The following is a 16,149-nucleotide window of genomic DNA, read 5'->3' as shown; positions in this document are numbered from 1 at the left end:
TTCTCACTCTCTCAAAAATAAATAAACATTAAAAAAAAATCATACAGATTGCCTTTCTTTTGCAAACCCATGATCACCTATGTAGAATATCCTAAGGAATCCATGAAAAAGCCACAGGCATTGATAAATGATTTCAATAAGGAATTAGGGTACAACGTAAACATACAAAAGTCAACTGTATTTTATTACCAGCAAAAACCAACCAGAAATAAAAACTTTAAAACAACATTTTTTACATTAAAAAAAACTTAGGGATATATTTAACAAAACATATGCAAGACTTATACTCTGCAAGTTACAGTGTTGTTAAGATAACTGATAAAGCCTAAATAAATGAAGATGCCATATTCATGCACCGGAATACTCATGAATGGTAACATATCACTTCTCTACAAATTGATCTAGAGTTTCGACAGAATCCTAATGAAAAGTTCATGAAGCTTTTTGAAGAGATCTACAAATTAATTCCAAAAGTTAACAACTTTGAAAAAAAAGTTGAAGAACTCCGACGTTGTGATTTGAAGCCATAATATTATCAAGCTATAGTTATCAAGGTGGTGCATTAGTGGCATATGGATGGACATCCAGGGGTTGGCAAACTTTTTCTGTAAAGACCCTAACAGTAAATATTTCAGGCTTTGTGAGCCTTACAAAATTTGTTACATATTTTTCTTTGCCTTTAAAAAAAAACAACAACCTTCAAAAACATAAAAATCATTTTTAGCTCAAGGGCAGTACAAAATAAGCCATGTGCAGGATTTGGCCTTGAGCCAGTTTGCCAAATGTTTGTGCGTCATAGAGTGCACAGATAGATCCTCACACATAAGGTAATTAATTTTCAACAAATGTGTCAAAGTAATTTGATGAGGAAAGAATAATCCTTTCACCAAATGATGCTGGGTCAACTGGATATCCATAAGGAAAAAAACCTAATAGTATACACAAAAATTCAATGATCTTGGAATAGGCATGGATTTCTTACTTAGGACACAAAAACGATGAACTACAAGAGAAAAAAAAAATGATAAACTGGACTCCATCAAAATTAGAATTCTTACAACCCAATAATAAGATGACAAACCAGCCATTCAGTTTAAACATGGACAAGAAGGGGCACCTGGGTGGTTCAGTCGGTCAAGCATCCAACTTCAGCTCAGGTCATGATCTCACAGCGTCAGGCTCTGTGCTGACAGCTCAGAGCCTGAAGCCTGCTTTGGATTCTGTGTCTCCCTCTCCCTCTGCCCCTTCCCTGCTTGCACTCTGTTTCTCTCTCTCAAAAATAAATAAACATTAAAAAAAAAAAAAAAGAATGCATATAAAGAACTGATTATCAACAGCAGCTAAATATACAGAGATTTTTGTTTCTTTGCTTATATTCTTCCAAATAGCCTGAGGTAATTTTACATATAGCATTTTATTTTCCTAATAATTTGTATTCACTAAAAGAATTCTGAATAATATTTGTGGTATTGTTATATTCTATTTTCATTAAAAAATATCATTTCTAGTAATATAAAATCTAAGGATAAAATATGCAAATCAATTAAATCCCAAAGTCCTGTATTTACATGGGAAGAAACAAAAATACTTTCCCTCTTCAAAAAAAAAAAAGAAAAAGAAAAGAAAAAAAAAAGCAAAGAAAACCAAAGCACTAAGAAACTAATTTATCCAAGAGTCAAGATTCAAACCCCAGTAGTTATACTCTAATCCCTACATTCTTAGCACTATATCACTTCACCTCTATAAAAGTAGAACATACTTATAATTTTTCTTCCAGATAATGTATATGTAATTATGAATATATGTACTATTTTATAATTAGAAAAATATATATGTATTTAAAAAGACAGAGACTCGGGGCGCCTGGGTGGCTCAGTCGGTTAGGCGTCTGACTTCAGCTCAGGTCACTATCTCGCGGTCCGCGAGTTCGAGCCCCGCGTCGGGCTCTGGGCTGATGGCTCAGAGCCTGGGGCCTGCTTCCGATTCTGTGTTTCCCTCTCTCTCTGCCCCTCCCCCGTTCACGCTGTGTCTCTCTCTGTCTCAAAAATAAATAAACGTTAAAAAAAAAAAAATTAAAAAAAAAAAAAAAAAAGACTCTTCAGGACTTCCCTCCAAGATGACATTCAATCCATTAATCAGAACATGCTGGATGAATCTGTTATTTTTTTTTTTTATTTTGTTAATCTTTATGAAGTCATTTCTCTGTTCTATTTTCGAGTTCACGTTATCTTGTTCACAAATACAACATGTAAAACTTCATCAAAAGTCTTGCAGAAAAGACTCTCTGATCTACCTATCTAGTGATCTCTATAAAGGACATAAATTTGTAATAAATTCATGCTGGTTCCCAGAGACCACCACTTCCTCTTTTGGGTTCACAAACCATACTTTTAATAATCAGAGCTAGAATTTTTCCCAGAATCTACATCAACTAAGTCCCAGATTATCCAAGGATTACAAACAGAAGTTCAGCAATCATTTAAGAAAATTCTTGTATGGCGCTAAGATATAGTTCATCACACGAGACCCTAAACTCATTTATAATAGTAAGGTCCTTTTATATAATTCCCTTCCATATTTTGCACTTGTTTCCTACTAACAATATTTGCTTGGCCCTCTCCAGAATTACTACTTCTTGAACAAGAGGACAGAAATAATTTTACTTTCTATAATCTATTAATGTTTCTTCCTCCACCCTAACAGCAAGACTACACCTGCTCTAATAACTAAAAAGCCTTTTTAAAAAAATGATTACTGGTGGGGCACCTGGGTGGCTCAGTTTGTTAAGCATCTGACTCTTGATTTCAGCTCAGGTCATGAGATTGAACCCCCCATCGGATTCCTGGCTGAGCTTGAACCCTGCTTGGGATTCTCTCTCTCTGTCCCCTCTCCCTCAAAATAAGTAAGTATTAAAAAAAAAAAAAAAAAAAAAAAAAAAGATCTATGGAATTTTCTGAAGGTCTCAAATAACTCTGAGATTTCTAGTTTCTGAAGTTATTCTTGTGGGTTCTATCACTCTTCACCCTTAGTTTTATGTCCCAGTTTTTATTTTCAGCACTTCTAATTGGACAGTTACTTTTGCTGTCACAACAGCCTCTTCAGGTACTTCTTTATTCCTCATTGGAATCATTTATGATTGCACTGTCAAGTGTTATTTAGTATTTCCCATTCCTTTTGAGAATATATCGCAATTACTTTAAATTTTTTAAAATTTTTATTTATTTTTGAGAAAGAGAGACAGAGAGAGACAGAGCATGAGTGGGGGAGGGGCAGAGAGAGAGAGAGGGAGACACAGAATCTGAAGCAGGCTCCAGGCTCTGAGCCATCAGCACAGAGCCCGATGCAGGGCTCAAATTCAAAAATCACGAGATTATAACCTGAGCCAAAGTCAGAGGCTTAATTGACTGAACCACCCAGGCACCCTCCTAATTACTTGGCATAATTACCCTGACATTGCCTAAAATATATCTGAAACTTGGCCAAAAATGCCTTTTAGGAGTGAGTGCCCTCCCAAAATCAGTTTTACTACTTTATAGTCACATCTCTTCTTTTACAGAAACTGTATTGCCTACCTTGGTCACTTATCTCATTATTTATTTATTTATTTAATTTTAAATGTTTATTTTTGAGAGACAGCACGAGCCGTGGAGGAACAGAGAGAAGGGGAGAGAATATTCAAAGCAGGCTCTGTGCTAAAAGCAGCATGCCTGATGTGGGGCTCGAACTCACAAATTGTGAGATCATGACCTGAGCCAAAACCAAGAGTCAGATCCTAACCAAATGAGCCATCCAGGTGCCCCCACCTATCTCATTATTAATAATCAAAGCTAACATTTCCTGGGGATGTACTATGTGACAAGCACTACATTAAGAGGCTTTCCATATATTCTCAGATTTAATCCTCACAACCCTAATGAGGAAATACTATCATTATCCAATTTTACTGGTAAGGTAGCAAAGATTTCAATAAACTTGACTAAGGCCACACAGTTACTAAATAATAGAGCTACACTCTGAGCCTAAATTTGTCTGAGTTAAAAAACAAAACAAGGGGTGCCTGGGTAGCTCAGTTGGTTGAGCATCCAACTCTTGATTTTGGCTCGGGTCATGATCCCAGGGTCATGGGATCAAGCCCCGCGTTGAGTCCCGTGTTGGGCTCTGTGCTCAGCATGGAGCCTGCTTAAGGTTCTCTCTCTCTCTCTCTCTCTCTCTCTCTCTCTCTGCCCTTCTCCCCTGCTCATCGAAAATAGAAAAAATAAAAAATAACAAAAAACAAAAAAACAAAACAAAACAAAAAAACAAGTTTTTTCCATTATGCCTCCTAGCCAGTCATATGTAGGCTAACTTTGAAGACAGTGGAAACTGAGATGTTTCATTTTAAGGTGACATAAAATTCAGTGGTTCTGAATGTATGTACAAAAATGTATCAGCACTTGTAAATCAAGTGTTTGAGAATCATTTCAAATTAATTACCTTGAAAAGCTTTTAAAGTTTGGGAAGTTTTCTTAAAGAACAGCTTCTACAACTTTTTAACCATTTTTTAAATATCTTCAATCCTGGCAAATATTCATTTTTGAGAATAATTTCTATTTTGGAAACAGCTTGGTCATTTGGAACCAAGTATTATAAATCAAAAACAGTGACTTAGGTTGACATAACATCTTAGTACTTGATAGCATGTCTTTGGAGTATGACAGTCATAAATTTGAGTCAGAGCTCTACCAACCTAACTTCTACTAAATTAAATTCTCTGAGCCCTAGTTCTCTCATCTGAAAAGCAAGAAAGGTATCATCTATCTCACAACCATTGTGAATGTTATATGAATACTATGTACATAGTTTCTAGCTATATATTATATACATATATATATATAAAATATACATGTATGGTAAAAAAATAAACATTTGTTTTCTTCTCTGTTATTTTAACTATTTCAAACTGTGAACCACATATGAGAAACCTGTCATTTATAATATAAGAAAGCAAGTGATTTTTGGTTTATCCATTTTCCAGTTACTGATTTTGCTCTAAATTATATGAAAACAGTATTTTGATGTAAGTAGAAGTCAATGGGCAACTTACCTATGGAAACCATCTTTCAAAACTTCTTGCCTCAAAATAATTTCAGAACAAGTGGCCCTTATGCCTATAAGAACCAGAAGATTTTTTTTTAAATAAGCATACTATGAAAGAAAATTTAAATAATTAGAAAGTAATTGTTTGAATAGGTTTCACTTGCCTGCAAAATCTAACCAACCTATAAACAAAAGCTTTTAAAACTTAAGCAATTTAAACTACCTAAAAAAGCTACTTCTAGTACAGCACAGGGGTTAAGAACATTGATTTTGGAGTTAGATAGCTTACTTTTAAATCCCAGTCTGTCACTTAATAGCTATGTGACTTTCGACAAGACAGTTTCTCTCTCTGCTAGTTGTCATGAAAACGTAATAAATTGCAACAGGGCTTACCACGACAGAGCTCACTGTAGGTACTTATTTTTTTTTTATTTTTTTTTTAATGTTTATTTATTCTTGAGAGAGAGAGAGTCAGAGTGTGAGCGGCAGAAGGGCATAGAGTGAGGGAGACAGAGAATCTGAAGCAGGCTCCGGGGTCTGAGCCATCAGCAGAGCCCGACGCGGGGCTTGAACTCACAAACTGTGAGATCATGACCTGAGCAGAAGTCGGACGCTCAACCGACTGAGCCACCCAGGCGCCCCTAGGCATTTATTATTAATACTACTTTATTCAGATGATCCCAGGACACCAAAAGGAACAGAATGGCTAAAGAGCCAGGAGATCTCAGTTTTAATCCTAGCTCACTGAAACTGTGTGTCTGATACATACTGCTAACTTCTGTACACCATCCGCACCTGGAAAACTGAGAAGATGGTACTTTCATGCCCTGTGAAGATGTTGGGAATGTTTAAAACAGAGAAACAAAAAGCAGAGGCTTTTCAAAGATTCAAAGGGTTCCTTTATAAACCTAGAATAACCAGAAATCTCACTGTACTGACATCATGCAGAATTTAGATATTAAAACTATTACTTGGTGTTAACATCATAAAATTAAAAATTCAGTAACTAATGATCATCAACTCTGCCAGGCACCTTGCTATGGAATTTTACTCCATTTTCAAAAGATGGGAGTGTGTAGGAAGAACATTAAAACAAACACAAAGAAAACCACAAAACATCATGTGTTGCTAAATCCATTAGATGTATTCCTGAAAAGACACATGAAAAAATTTTATGAAAATTAAAAGACTGAAAAAAAGTATAGGTTAATATTTATTACATAATATCCAGGGGTGCCTGGGTGGCTCAGTTGGTTAAGCTTCCGACTTCCGCCCAGATCATGATCTCACGGTTCCTGAGTTCAAGCCCCACATCAGGCTTTCAGCACAGAACCCGCTTCAGATCCTCTGTCTCCCTCTCTCTCTGCCCCTGCCCAGCTCGTGCTCACTTTTTCCCTCTCTCTCAAAAATAGATTTAAAAAATAATAATAATATCCATATCATAGATCTACTTGGGGCTTTCGCGTGCTTTAATTTTCACAACCCAGCAAAATATGCAGGCAAAATTATTGCCATTTGCACATAGAAGGAAACTGATTCTGGGGTGCCTGGCTGGCTTAGTCTGAAGAGCATGAGATTCTTGATCTCGGGGTCATATGTTCCAGCCCCACAGTGAGTGTAGAGATTATTTAAATAAATAAAACTTAATAAATAAAAAATAAACAGTTCTGACTCTAGGCCATACCACTAAGTAAGTGACTGATTAGAAGCAAGATGTGCCTGACTTTTAAAGCCTAAGATATTTCCACCCTCCTAGCTATTTAAAGAAATCTGTATTTGCTCTGGGAACAAATTATTCCGTTGTTTGTTTCACACAAATAACTTTAGGTATCTCTTGTACAAATTCAGATGTTTCTTCATTATGTTTAATTTTAATAGGGGTGGGGAGTAGGTGTTTATATCTACCTATAGATTAAATTAGGAAAAAAAGTTCATACTAATTGGCTTAAATTCTACTGGGATATACACTAGAGAATAGTAAATCATATTCACCTGGGTTGGAAGAAAGGCTGATTTACTGATAGTATATTATTATTATTTGTGATTTTTAAGGCAAAAATACCATTTTCAAAATGAAGTTGTTGCATGTGAATTCACCTTCAAGAGTTTTCCTCTTAAATATTACTTTATTTGGTTATTGTTGCCTGAACTGGCTCTGGAAATTGACCTCTTTTTAATTATAAAATATCAGTGGTGGAAGAGTCTTTAGAGATCACCAAGACCAGTTGTTTAAAACTTCATTTTAGCTTCATAATACTTCAAATAAACTTGGAAACCTAATATGTGAAGACACAAAAGCAGTGACTGACACTAGTCTAATATCCTCATTTTACAGATGGAGAAACTAACCTGATTTGTACTGACTTTCCCTCTCATGACTATTGCACAGCACCTTGCACAGCACCTAGCACAGCACTGCGGCCCCCAACTCGGGCCCAAAGAAATGAAATCAACTCGTCTGCCCAGCCCGGAGTCATAAGAAAAACCGCAGCCCAATCCAGTCTATTACAAAAAATATTTGTAAAACAAAACTAGTTGTCCTCCCCTTCCCACGCCCCCACCCCCGGCAGGCTCTGTATTCTGGACTGGGATTCTCACACCCCACAGGGCACTGTGGCCTTGGTGGTCACAAGCTTCATGCATCCCAAGACACCTGATGGCTGTACTTCCCCACTCCCGCAGCCCCGCCCCTCCCTTTACCAGTGTCGGTGGGAGCGGCAGAGAAGGCCGTGGCTGGTATGCTAGTGAATCCAGCCACCTCCCAGAGAAGCAGCCAGGCCACCGCCCGGACGCCCACGGCCCTGGCAGCCAGGACGCTGGAGAACGCGCTCCCCAAAGGAGCGCGTGCGGACCGTGTGAAGACAGAGGAGCGAGCGGACGGAGGAGCCTGCGCACGCCTCACGCCGCTCCTAGAGAGTGCTGCCACGGAGTTGGTGACCGGGACGGAAGACTCAGTGACGCGCGCCTGCGGTCCTGCCGTTCCCCGGCTTCCCGCAGCAGTGGACCCCCGAAAGTTCCGGCGTCGCGGAAGGCTGCAGCACAGTCCGCCTAGTTCACTCCGTCGCCGCCCCGCCCCTCGCCGTCTGGTCGGGGGCGGGGCGAAGAGCGGCGCAGGCGCCGTGACGTGTGCCAGGTCTTACTGCTTTGAAACGCCTGCCTGGGCCTGCATCCAGATCCCGAACCCCGGACGCGTTCCTTCCAGCAGGATCCGGGAGCTCCCTATCTCCACCGGCACTGACAGGTACTTGCGGATTCGGGCCTCCTGCAGGGAAATTCACGTCTGCGGGGCTGTGGCTGTCGACTCTTCCTGCAGCGCCCGGCCTCAAAGTCGAGGTAAGTGCTCCTCTGTGCACAGCGGTTGGGTGGAAACAACCCCCTCACGGCGGTTTTAGATCTTCCCCTGCAGAAGATGCACTTTCTGTACTTCTCTAAGGGTAAGAAAGTCAGCCTTGCCCTGGTGGGGACGTGAGTAGGGAGAGGATCGTGTACTTGTTGGCAGAATCCGTACACTTTTAGGTGCTGTAGGGGATGTTTAGCAAGGTCATGGCAGTCACTGATCCCCGGGGAGAAAAGTGTTAATGCCTAAGTGGAAGACTTAGGTAAATGTGTCGTCTGTCTTCATGAATTAAGTTGAATCTGCAAGTAGGCCTAGATGCAGATTGGAGCAGAACAGACATTTCTAGGACAGGTGTCTGCAAGAGGAAAGATGCCAGAATGTTCTGTCAAATACTGAAAACAGCAGTATAAGCATGCTACTAAGAAATATGGAGGGGCGCCTGGGTGGTCAGTTGGTTAAGCATCGGACTTCCGCTCAGGTCATGATCTCGTGTTGGTGAGTTCGAGCCCCGCCCCCTCCCGGTAGGGCTCTGTGCTGGCAACTCAGAGCCTGGAGCCTCCTTGGGATTGTGTGTATCCCTCTCTCTCTGCCCCTCCCATGTTCATGCTCTCTTTCTCTCTAAAAAATAAAAAATAAACATTAAAAGAAAAATTTTTAAAGAAATATGGAGATACAGGGGCTCCTGGGTGGCTCAGTCAGTTGAGCGTCTGACTTCGGCTCAGGTCATGATCTCGCAGTGTGTGAGTTCGAGCCCCACGTCAGGCTCTGTGCTGACAGCTCAGAGTCTGGAGCCTGCTTCAGATTTTGTGTCTCCCTCTCTCTCTGCCCCTCCTCTGCTCATGCTCTCTCTCTCTCTCTCTCTCTCTCTGTCAAAAATAAACATTAAAATTTTTTTGAAAAAAAAGAAATATGGAGATACATTTTGGAAGAAACACTTAAAAGAATTGAAACTGGTTGCCTGTAAAGAGAGGAAGGGCAGAGGACAGCAGTTATTTGTCGTAATCCTCAGAGAATTATCTTACATTTTATTTTATTTATTAATTGTTTTTAATTTTTTTAACTTTTATTTATCTTTGAGAGACAGAAACAAAGCACCAGTGGGGGAGGGGCAGAGACAGAGAGGGAGACAGAGGATCCCAAGTAGGCTCTGCACTGACAGCAGACAGCCCAATTCGGGGCTCTAACCCATGAACCATGAAATCATGACCTGAGCCAAAGTCGACTTCTTAACCGACTGAGCCATCCAAGTGCCCCTATTTATTTATTTTTTAATGTTTACTTATTTTTGAGGAAGAGAGAGATAGAGCATCAGGGGGAGGGGAAGAGAGAGAGAGATGCTGAATCTGAAGCTGGCTCCAGGCTCTGGGCTGTCAGCACAGAGCCCGACGCCTGGCTCCAACCCACAAACTGTGAGATCATGACCTGAGCCAGTTGGCTGCTTAACCAACTGAGCCACCCAGGCTCCTGATTGATTTATTTTTTTTAACCTTTGAATTTTTTTATACTTTTCTCTCTCTCAATCCCCATATCCAATCAATCAATCACATCACCAAGACAGCAGACGCTACCCCCTTAGCACCTTTGGAATTGAATCTTTAACCCCCCCTGCCAGTCTCAGTGCAGAGCCTTCTCACTTGGGGTCACTACTATCCCTCCCAATACCCAGCTCTCTGTGTAATCCTCCTCCAATCTGGAACCACACTTCTGCTCTGATTCCAGTCCTTTGAGAGTTCCCCAGAACTTTTAGGGTAAAGCTCGAACTTCCAAGTAAGATCAAACCATAAAGCTCTGAATGGTGTGACTACTACTGCCTGATTCTGACCTATTATCTCAAGCCTATCCATGTTTCAGTTACGACAATAATGAATGCCATAGAATTATGCATTTGGCATAACCAATGCTATTTCCTTTACTGGAATTCCTTCCACCTCCTATGTTTAACTCCTGTTTATTCTTCAAAGCAGAGTTCTGAACTTGATACATACTTGGAGGGGGTTGTTTCTGTTTCTGTAGCAGGAATATGTTTGTCCTGACATAATCTTACTCTTCTCTCTGACCACTCTTTTATTTCTTATTATTTTTAATTTACATTAAAAATGTAAAGTTAGTTAAGTTAGTTAACATATAGTGCAATAATGATTTCAAGAATAGAATTTAGTGATTCATCACTTACATATAACACCCAGTGCTCATCCCAACAAGTGTCCTCCTTAATGTCCCTTGCCCATTTAGACTCCACCCAAAACCCCTTCAGCAACCCTCAGTTTCTTCTCTGTATTTAAGAGTCTCTTATGGTTTGTCCCCCTCACTGTTTTTATATTATTTTTGCTTGCCTTCCCTTATATTCATCTGTTTCGTATCTTAAATTCCACTTGTGAGTGAAATCATATGATATTTATCTTTCTCTGACTTACTTCACGTAGCAAAATGCACTCTAGTTCCATCCACGTTGTTGCAAATGGCAAGATTTCATTCTTTTTAATCACCCAGTAATATTGTGCCAGTACCACACTGTCTTGATGATTACAGCTTTGTAACACAGCTTAAAGTCTGGAATTGTGATGCCTCCAGCTTTGTGTTCTTTTTCAGGATTGCTTTGGCTATTCAGGGTCTTTTCTGGTTCCATACAAATTTTAGGATTGTTTGTTCTAACTCTGTGAAGACTGTTGGTGTCATTTTGATAGGGATCACTATTTTACATTTTAAACAGAAAAGAGACATTACTTTAGTACAAATAAAAGTTAAATTTTAAAAAGAAAAGACTCTGTAGTAAATAAAAAAAAAAAACCTACATTATTATCAATTGCGTATGTCATTCATGAGTACGGGCATTTGCTTGAGTGTGTGGGATTTATATTGTGCTCAGTGGGATCTCCTAGAAAGCTTACTAACAGGCTAGATTTTAGTGAGATGAACTGGGAGTAGTATTTGTTAAGAAGGGAATGGGTGAAATTATTACATCAGATCAGGGCAGAGCACAGTAATTTGAAAAAGCAGTTCTTTATGATTCATTTCTTTTTTAAAAAAAATTTTTTTAATGTTTATTTATTTTTGAGACAGAGAGAGACAGAGCATGAATGGGGTAGGGTCAGAGAGAGAGGAAGACACAGAATCCAAAGCAGGCTCCAGGCTCTGAGCTGTCATCACAGAGCCCAACGCAGGGCTCAAACTCCCGACCGTGAGATCATGACCTGAGCCGAAGTCGGACGCTTAACCGACTGAGCCACCCACGCGCCCCTATGATTAATTTCTTAAGAGTAAATATTCTGATGTCCAACAGTAAGGGGTGAATGTTATAGATTATGGTATGTCCATAGGATAAAACACTTGGCTATCATATAAAAATTTGCATTTTAGTAAAACATCTAATGACAAAGTCACATAGGTGGTTAAACTTAAAAGGCAAGACATAGGGGCTCTTGGCTGGCTCAATTTGTAGAGCATGAGACTCTTGATCTCAGAGTCGTGAGTTTGAGCCTATCCCGTATGGAGCCTTCTTTAAAAGGCAGAAGACAGATGCTTAATATAAAAAATACTATATTTAAAAAAACTATGTGTAGAAAAAAAACTGGAAAGAATCAATGGTAATTATTTTATATATGTTTCCTCCTCCTCCTCTTCCACCTAACCCCCAGTTTTCTACAATGTACTATTTTCCTAAAGTGATTCTCTAACAGAACTAAGTTTATGGAGATATCATCACCCTGTGCTGCTTTACCTCTAGGTTCCTTGACATTTTGAAGTCTTCTTGAGAATGTCATAGTCCTATCTAAGGCAGTCCCTATCATTAAGTGTATTTTGGCACTGGGCACCAGGAAGAGGGGATAGAAAGTATTAACTGCAAAATAGCTGTGCTTCTTGTGACTGAAAAAACATACAGTGAGACAAATGAGTTGAAATAAAAACCATGTAAAACTTTATTGCTTGTATATGTAGAGGTTAAATCTGCATCAAGTCTGCATTTTTTATCAGACTTCTAGACTGTGAACACTTAGAGGATGTACAGAGGCTGTGTCTTGTATTAGTACATTAAATCAAACAAGTATGTATGGAATGCCTATTACATTCCAGGTATTATACTGGGATGTTCTGGTGAATAATCGATACATTGCTTACCTCATGTAGCATGTAGAATAGAAGGGGGAAGAGGGATGTCTAACTGGCTCAGTCAGTAGAGCATGTGCCTCTTTTTTTTTTTTTTTAACGTTTATTTTTAGTTTTGAGAGACAGAGAGCACAGAGGGGGAGGGGCAGAGGGAGAAAAGGACACAGAATCTGAAGCAGGCTCCAGGTTCTGAGCTGTCAGCACAGAACTTGATGTGAGGCTTGAACTCACGAACCGTGAGATCATGACCTGACCGGAAGTCAGACGCTTACCTGACTGAGCCACCTGGGCACCCCAAGCATGTGACTCTTGATCTTGGAGTTGTGAGTTTGAGCCCCACGTTGGCTATAGAGATTACTTAAAAATAAAATCTTAAAAGAAAAAAAGAAAGACGGGTAGGTAAATGATTAAGTAATCATAAAAAGCTTGATGAGTAAAATGATTAGGAAAGTACAGAGGAGACAGATCTGGTTGGGTGAACCTCTCAGGACATAATGTTTAAGGTTAAAAAATCTTACTATCTTGCCATAGAGGGTACTTATGCATACTTGTTTAACTGGTAAATAAAAAAGATCCTAGGGGCACCTGGGTGGCTCAGTCAGTTAAGCGTCCTGACTTCAGCTCAGGTCACGATCTCGAGGTCTGTGGGTTTGAGCCCCGCATCGGGCTCTGTGCTGACAGCTCAGAGCCTGGAGCCTGTTTCAGATTCTGTGTCTCCCTCTTTCTCTGACCCTCCCCTGTTCATGCTCTCTCTCTGTCTCAAAAATAAATAAATGTTAAAAAAAAAAAATTAAAAAAAAAAAGGTCCTATAAGTTGATTCTTGGGCTGATGCAGGGGTTCATTTACAATCTTTGATTAAGAGTGCAGTACACCAAGAGGTCCGGACTGAACTGCATATCCAGGCTCGTGTGTGAACAAACCTACACACCTCAGTGAACCAGGGACCCAACAGACTACTGATAACTGAGGGCCAAACTGAACTTTCACAGTAGCTCTCAAAGTATTGGGCTTGATAGGCCAAGAATGCATTCCTAGAAGTGGACTAGAGCCAGATCTGCTAGGGAGGTGGGGTACTAGGGAGTGTGGTTTATCCAACACTTATGTTTTTTTCCCCTTTAGCAGGAAGTCATTATGTGACTAACACATTGTCATCAGACTTCCTCTGATTTACCCTGAAGTGTATGTGAAAATGATGTGCATTGCCAAAAAATGTGGAATTAGGTTCCAGCCTCCAGCTATTATCTTAATCTATGAGAATGAAATGAAGGGGAAAAGTCGCCAACGCATCATGCCAATCCGAAACTTTTCAAAGTTTTCAGGTACCTCATGTTTTATCTTGCCTATCTTAAATCTCCTCTAAGTCACTTAATAAGAATGATTTGAGTCTCATAATGAAGTGACATGGTCTTCAGAGTTACACAGTCTTAGGTTCAAATCCTGACTATCAGGGTAGATGTGTGAACCCAGTTAAATTACTTGTTCTCAGTGAGCTCCAGTTTCCTGATCTGTAAGAGGAAATTGATAATCCCACCCATTCAGAATTGGATATGGGTTAAAGAGAAGCATTATTCAGCAATATTAACTTTTTTCTCTCCCTCCAAATGTGTTTTTTATGTGCAGTGTTGATATTAGTACCAGAACTAATATCTAAAACTATAATACTACCTTTTCATTTCAGATGTTTTCTCCAGTTGCAAATATTTAAAATCTCCTCAAAGTGATTGAGGAAATAAAAAATACATCCCTCCTCCCCCCCCCCCCCCCCCCACATATCCCAATATAAAGGAATAGTTCTGCAAAATAATTCATTCTGAAAAAGCCACTTCGCTTCTTGGCTGTAACAGCAGGTAATGCTTTCAGTAGTTTGTGGTACATCAGTAGTTTTTGGTGTATGTGTTATGTGTGGTATATAGTTTTGTTTCTTCCTCCTAGATTGCAGCAGAGCTGCTGAACAGTTAAAGAATAATCCACGACACAAGAATTACCTGGAACAAGTGTCCCTGAGGCAGCTAGAGAAGTTATTCAGTTTTTTACGAGGTTATTTGTGGGGGCAAAGTTTGGCAGAAATGATGGAACAAATTCAGCGGGAAACAACGATTGATCCTGAGGAAGACCTGAACAAACTAGATGACAAGGAACTTGCCAAAAGAAAGAGCATCATGGATGAACTTTTTGAGAAAAATCAGAAGAAGAAGGATGATCCAAATTTTGTTTATGACCTCGAGGTTGAGTTCCCACAGGATGAACAACTTCAGTCTTGTGGCTGGGACACAGAGTCAGCTGACGAGTTCTGATACCAGAAACTCAAAGAATTTATGGGGCTAGTAGAAGAACCATGTTTATACATTCTTTGTATAATTTTATAATACAATATTATACACTTATACAATTATACAAAGAATGTATAAACATGGCTCTAGAAAAATCTGTAAAGAGCACTAAACGTACATGTTGGGTCATGTTTGGATTGACCATGTTACTTTTCAAAACTGAGACTTTTAGATTATCTACTATGTAGATGCATGAGGAATATAGGAGAAACAGAATATAGAAATATGCCTTTAAGGAGCTTACAATCTAATTGGAAGATAAGTCAAAAACTTGTGAAAAGCTAATTAACAGAATTAGGCAGCAAACAGATTAGAGCCAAATGCTTGAGAAAGGTTAGAGGGCCAGAGCCTAGGTTACCATAGGGTAGAATAGTCAGGAAAGACTGCCCTTTAGTGGAGAGATGGGACTTTGCCTGCCCTTGAAATGGTAGTATTTGGATAGAAGTTTATATAGAATTCCAGATGAGAGAAACTGGAAGAAAGAAAAAGAAGAGGAGGTTAATGATAAAGAGATAGGGATGAGAATATTTTATTTGAGGAGCAGAAAGCAAATTATAGTTTGCTAAGATTGGAGGGGATAAATGGTTAACAGGGGATTATTCCAGAGGCATTATGTCTTTATGTATAACCGTGGAGGAGAAGAGCAGCCCTGCAGGACGCCGGCTGCCACACGTTGAGGTCTTCTGATGGATGGCTGGGGAATTCTGCCCCTCCAGGATCAGGAAATACATTCTAAAGACATTCTGAAAACCTGAAGCTCTTCCCGTAACTACAGAAGTTTGTTTGTAATATGGGAAATCTACCCATACTAAAATGAACAATAGGCATTGCCAGTTTAGGCTTATTTATGAGTTTGGATCTACAAAGAGAAGATCTTTGTTGAACTAGGTTATATGTGTACAGTTACATCTTTCTTCTTTTAGAATATTGTTTAACTGGCAGATATTCTATGTTTCCTGCAAGGAAATTAATATTAAATAAAACTAAAAAATTCACTCTTTCTACCTGTCTATCCCTACCCTCTTTACCATTAAAAACTCCATTAAAGGGATCATTCCTTTTTTTTTTTTTAAGTTTATTTATTTTGAGAGGGAGTGTGCATGTGGGAGGAGCAGAGAGAGAGAGGGAGGGAGGGAGGGAGAGAACCCAAGCAGGCTCCACACTGTCAGTACAGAGCCTGATAGGGGGCTCGAACTCATGAACCATGAAATCATGACCTGAGCCGAAACCAAGAGTCAGACACTTAACCAACTGAGCCACCCAGATGCCCTTCAGGTAGCATTCTTAATGATATCACCAGG

At 39.5% G+C, this 16,149-nt stretch overlaps 2 protein-coding genes across 5 annotated transcripts in view; one reads left to right on the top strand and one right to left on the bottom strand.

Moving 5' to 3' along the window:
• PIGX (phosphatidylinositol glycan anchor biosynthesis class X) overlaps window positions 1-12,174 on the bottom strand; it is a 36,018-nt gene extending 23,844 nt beyond the window's left edge. The window contains exons 1-4 of the mRNA XM_019448090.2: window positions 12,132-12,174; window positions 8,322-8,504; window positions 7,777-8,211; window positions 5,084-5,147 (exon numbers count right to left, since the gene is read on the bottom strand). Coding sequence (XP_019303635.2) covers window positions 5,084-5,147; window positions 7,777-8,211; window positions 8,322-8,504; window positions 12,132-12,174 — 725 coding nt within the window. The remainder of the gene's footprint in view (window positions 1-5,083; window positions 5,148-7,776; window positions 8,212-8,321; window positions 8,505-12,131) is intronic.
• CEP19 (centrosomal protein 19) lies at window positions 8,205-15,843 on the top strand. 4 transcript variants are annotated; one of them, XM_019448734.2, is made up of 3 exons: window positions 8,205-8,317; window positions 13,641-13,837; window positions 14,451-15,843. In XM_019448734.2, the coding sequence occupies exons 2-3, from the start codon at window positions 13,708-13,710 to the stop codon at window positions 14,810-14,812; spliced, it is 492 nt and encodes a 163-aa protein (XP_019304279.1). In that variant the 5' UTR covers window positions 8,205-8,317; window positions 13,641-13,707; the 3' UTR covers window positions 14,813-15,843. The 4 variants fall into 4 exon arrangements, with proteins under 4 accessions (XP_019304279.1, XP_019304277.1, XP_019304278.1 ...); XM_019448732.2 differs by having other exon boundaries at window positions 8,206-8,317; window positions 13,638-13,837; XM_019448733.2 differs by having other exon boundaries at window positions 8,294-8,510.
• The last annotated feature ends 306 nt before the right edge of the window (window positions 15,844-16,149 follow it).

Source organism: Panthera pardus, unplaced genomic scaffold, assembly GCF_024362965.1.
Source record: "Panthera pardus isolate Hobbes unplaced genomic scaffold, ASM2436296v1 HiC_scaffold_16, whole genome shotgun sequence".
Classification (NCBI taxonomy): domain Eukaryota; kingdom Metazoa; phylum Chordata; class Mammalia; order Carnivora; family Felidae; genus Panthera; species Panthera pardus.
Note: the sequence above shows the minus strand (reverse complement) of the source record. Positions and strands in the feature narration are given on the sequence as shown.

Excerpts from the sequence above, each read along its gene's own strand:
- CEP19 (XM_019448734.2), top strand. The coding sequence starts at position 13,708 with ATGATGTGCATTGCCAAAAAATGTGGAATTAGGTTCCAGCCTCCAGCT. Across the intron at positions 13,838-14,450 it reads AAACTTTTCAAAGTTTTCAG|ATTGCAGCAGAGCTGCTGAA; the intron begins GTACCTCATGTT and ends TCTTCCTCCTAG.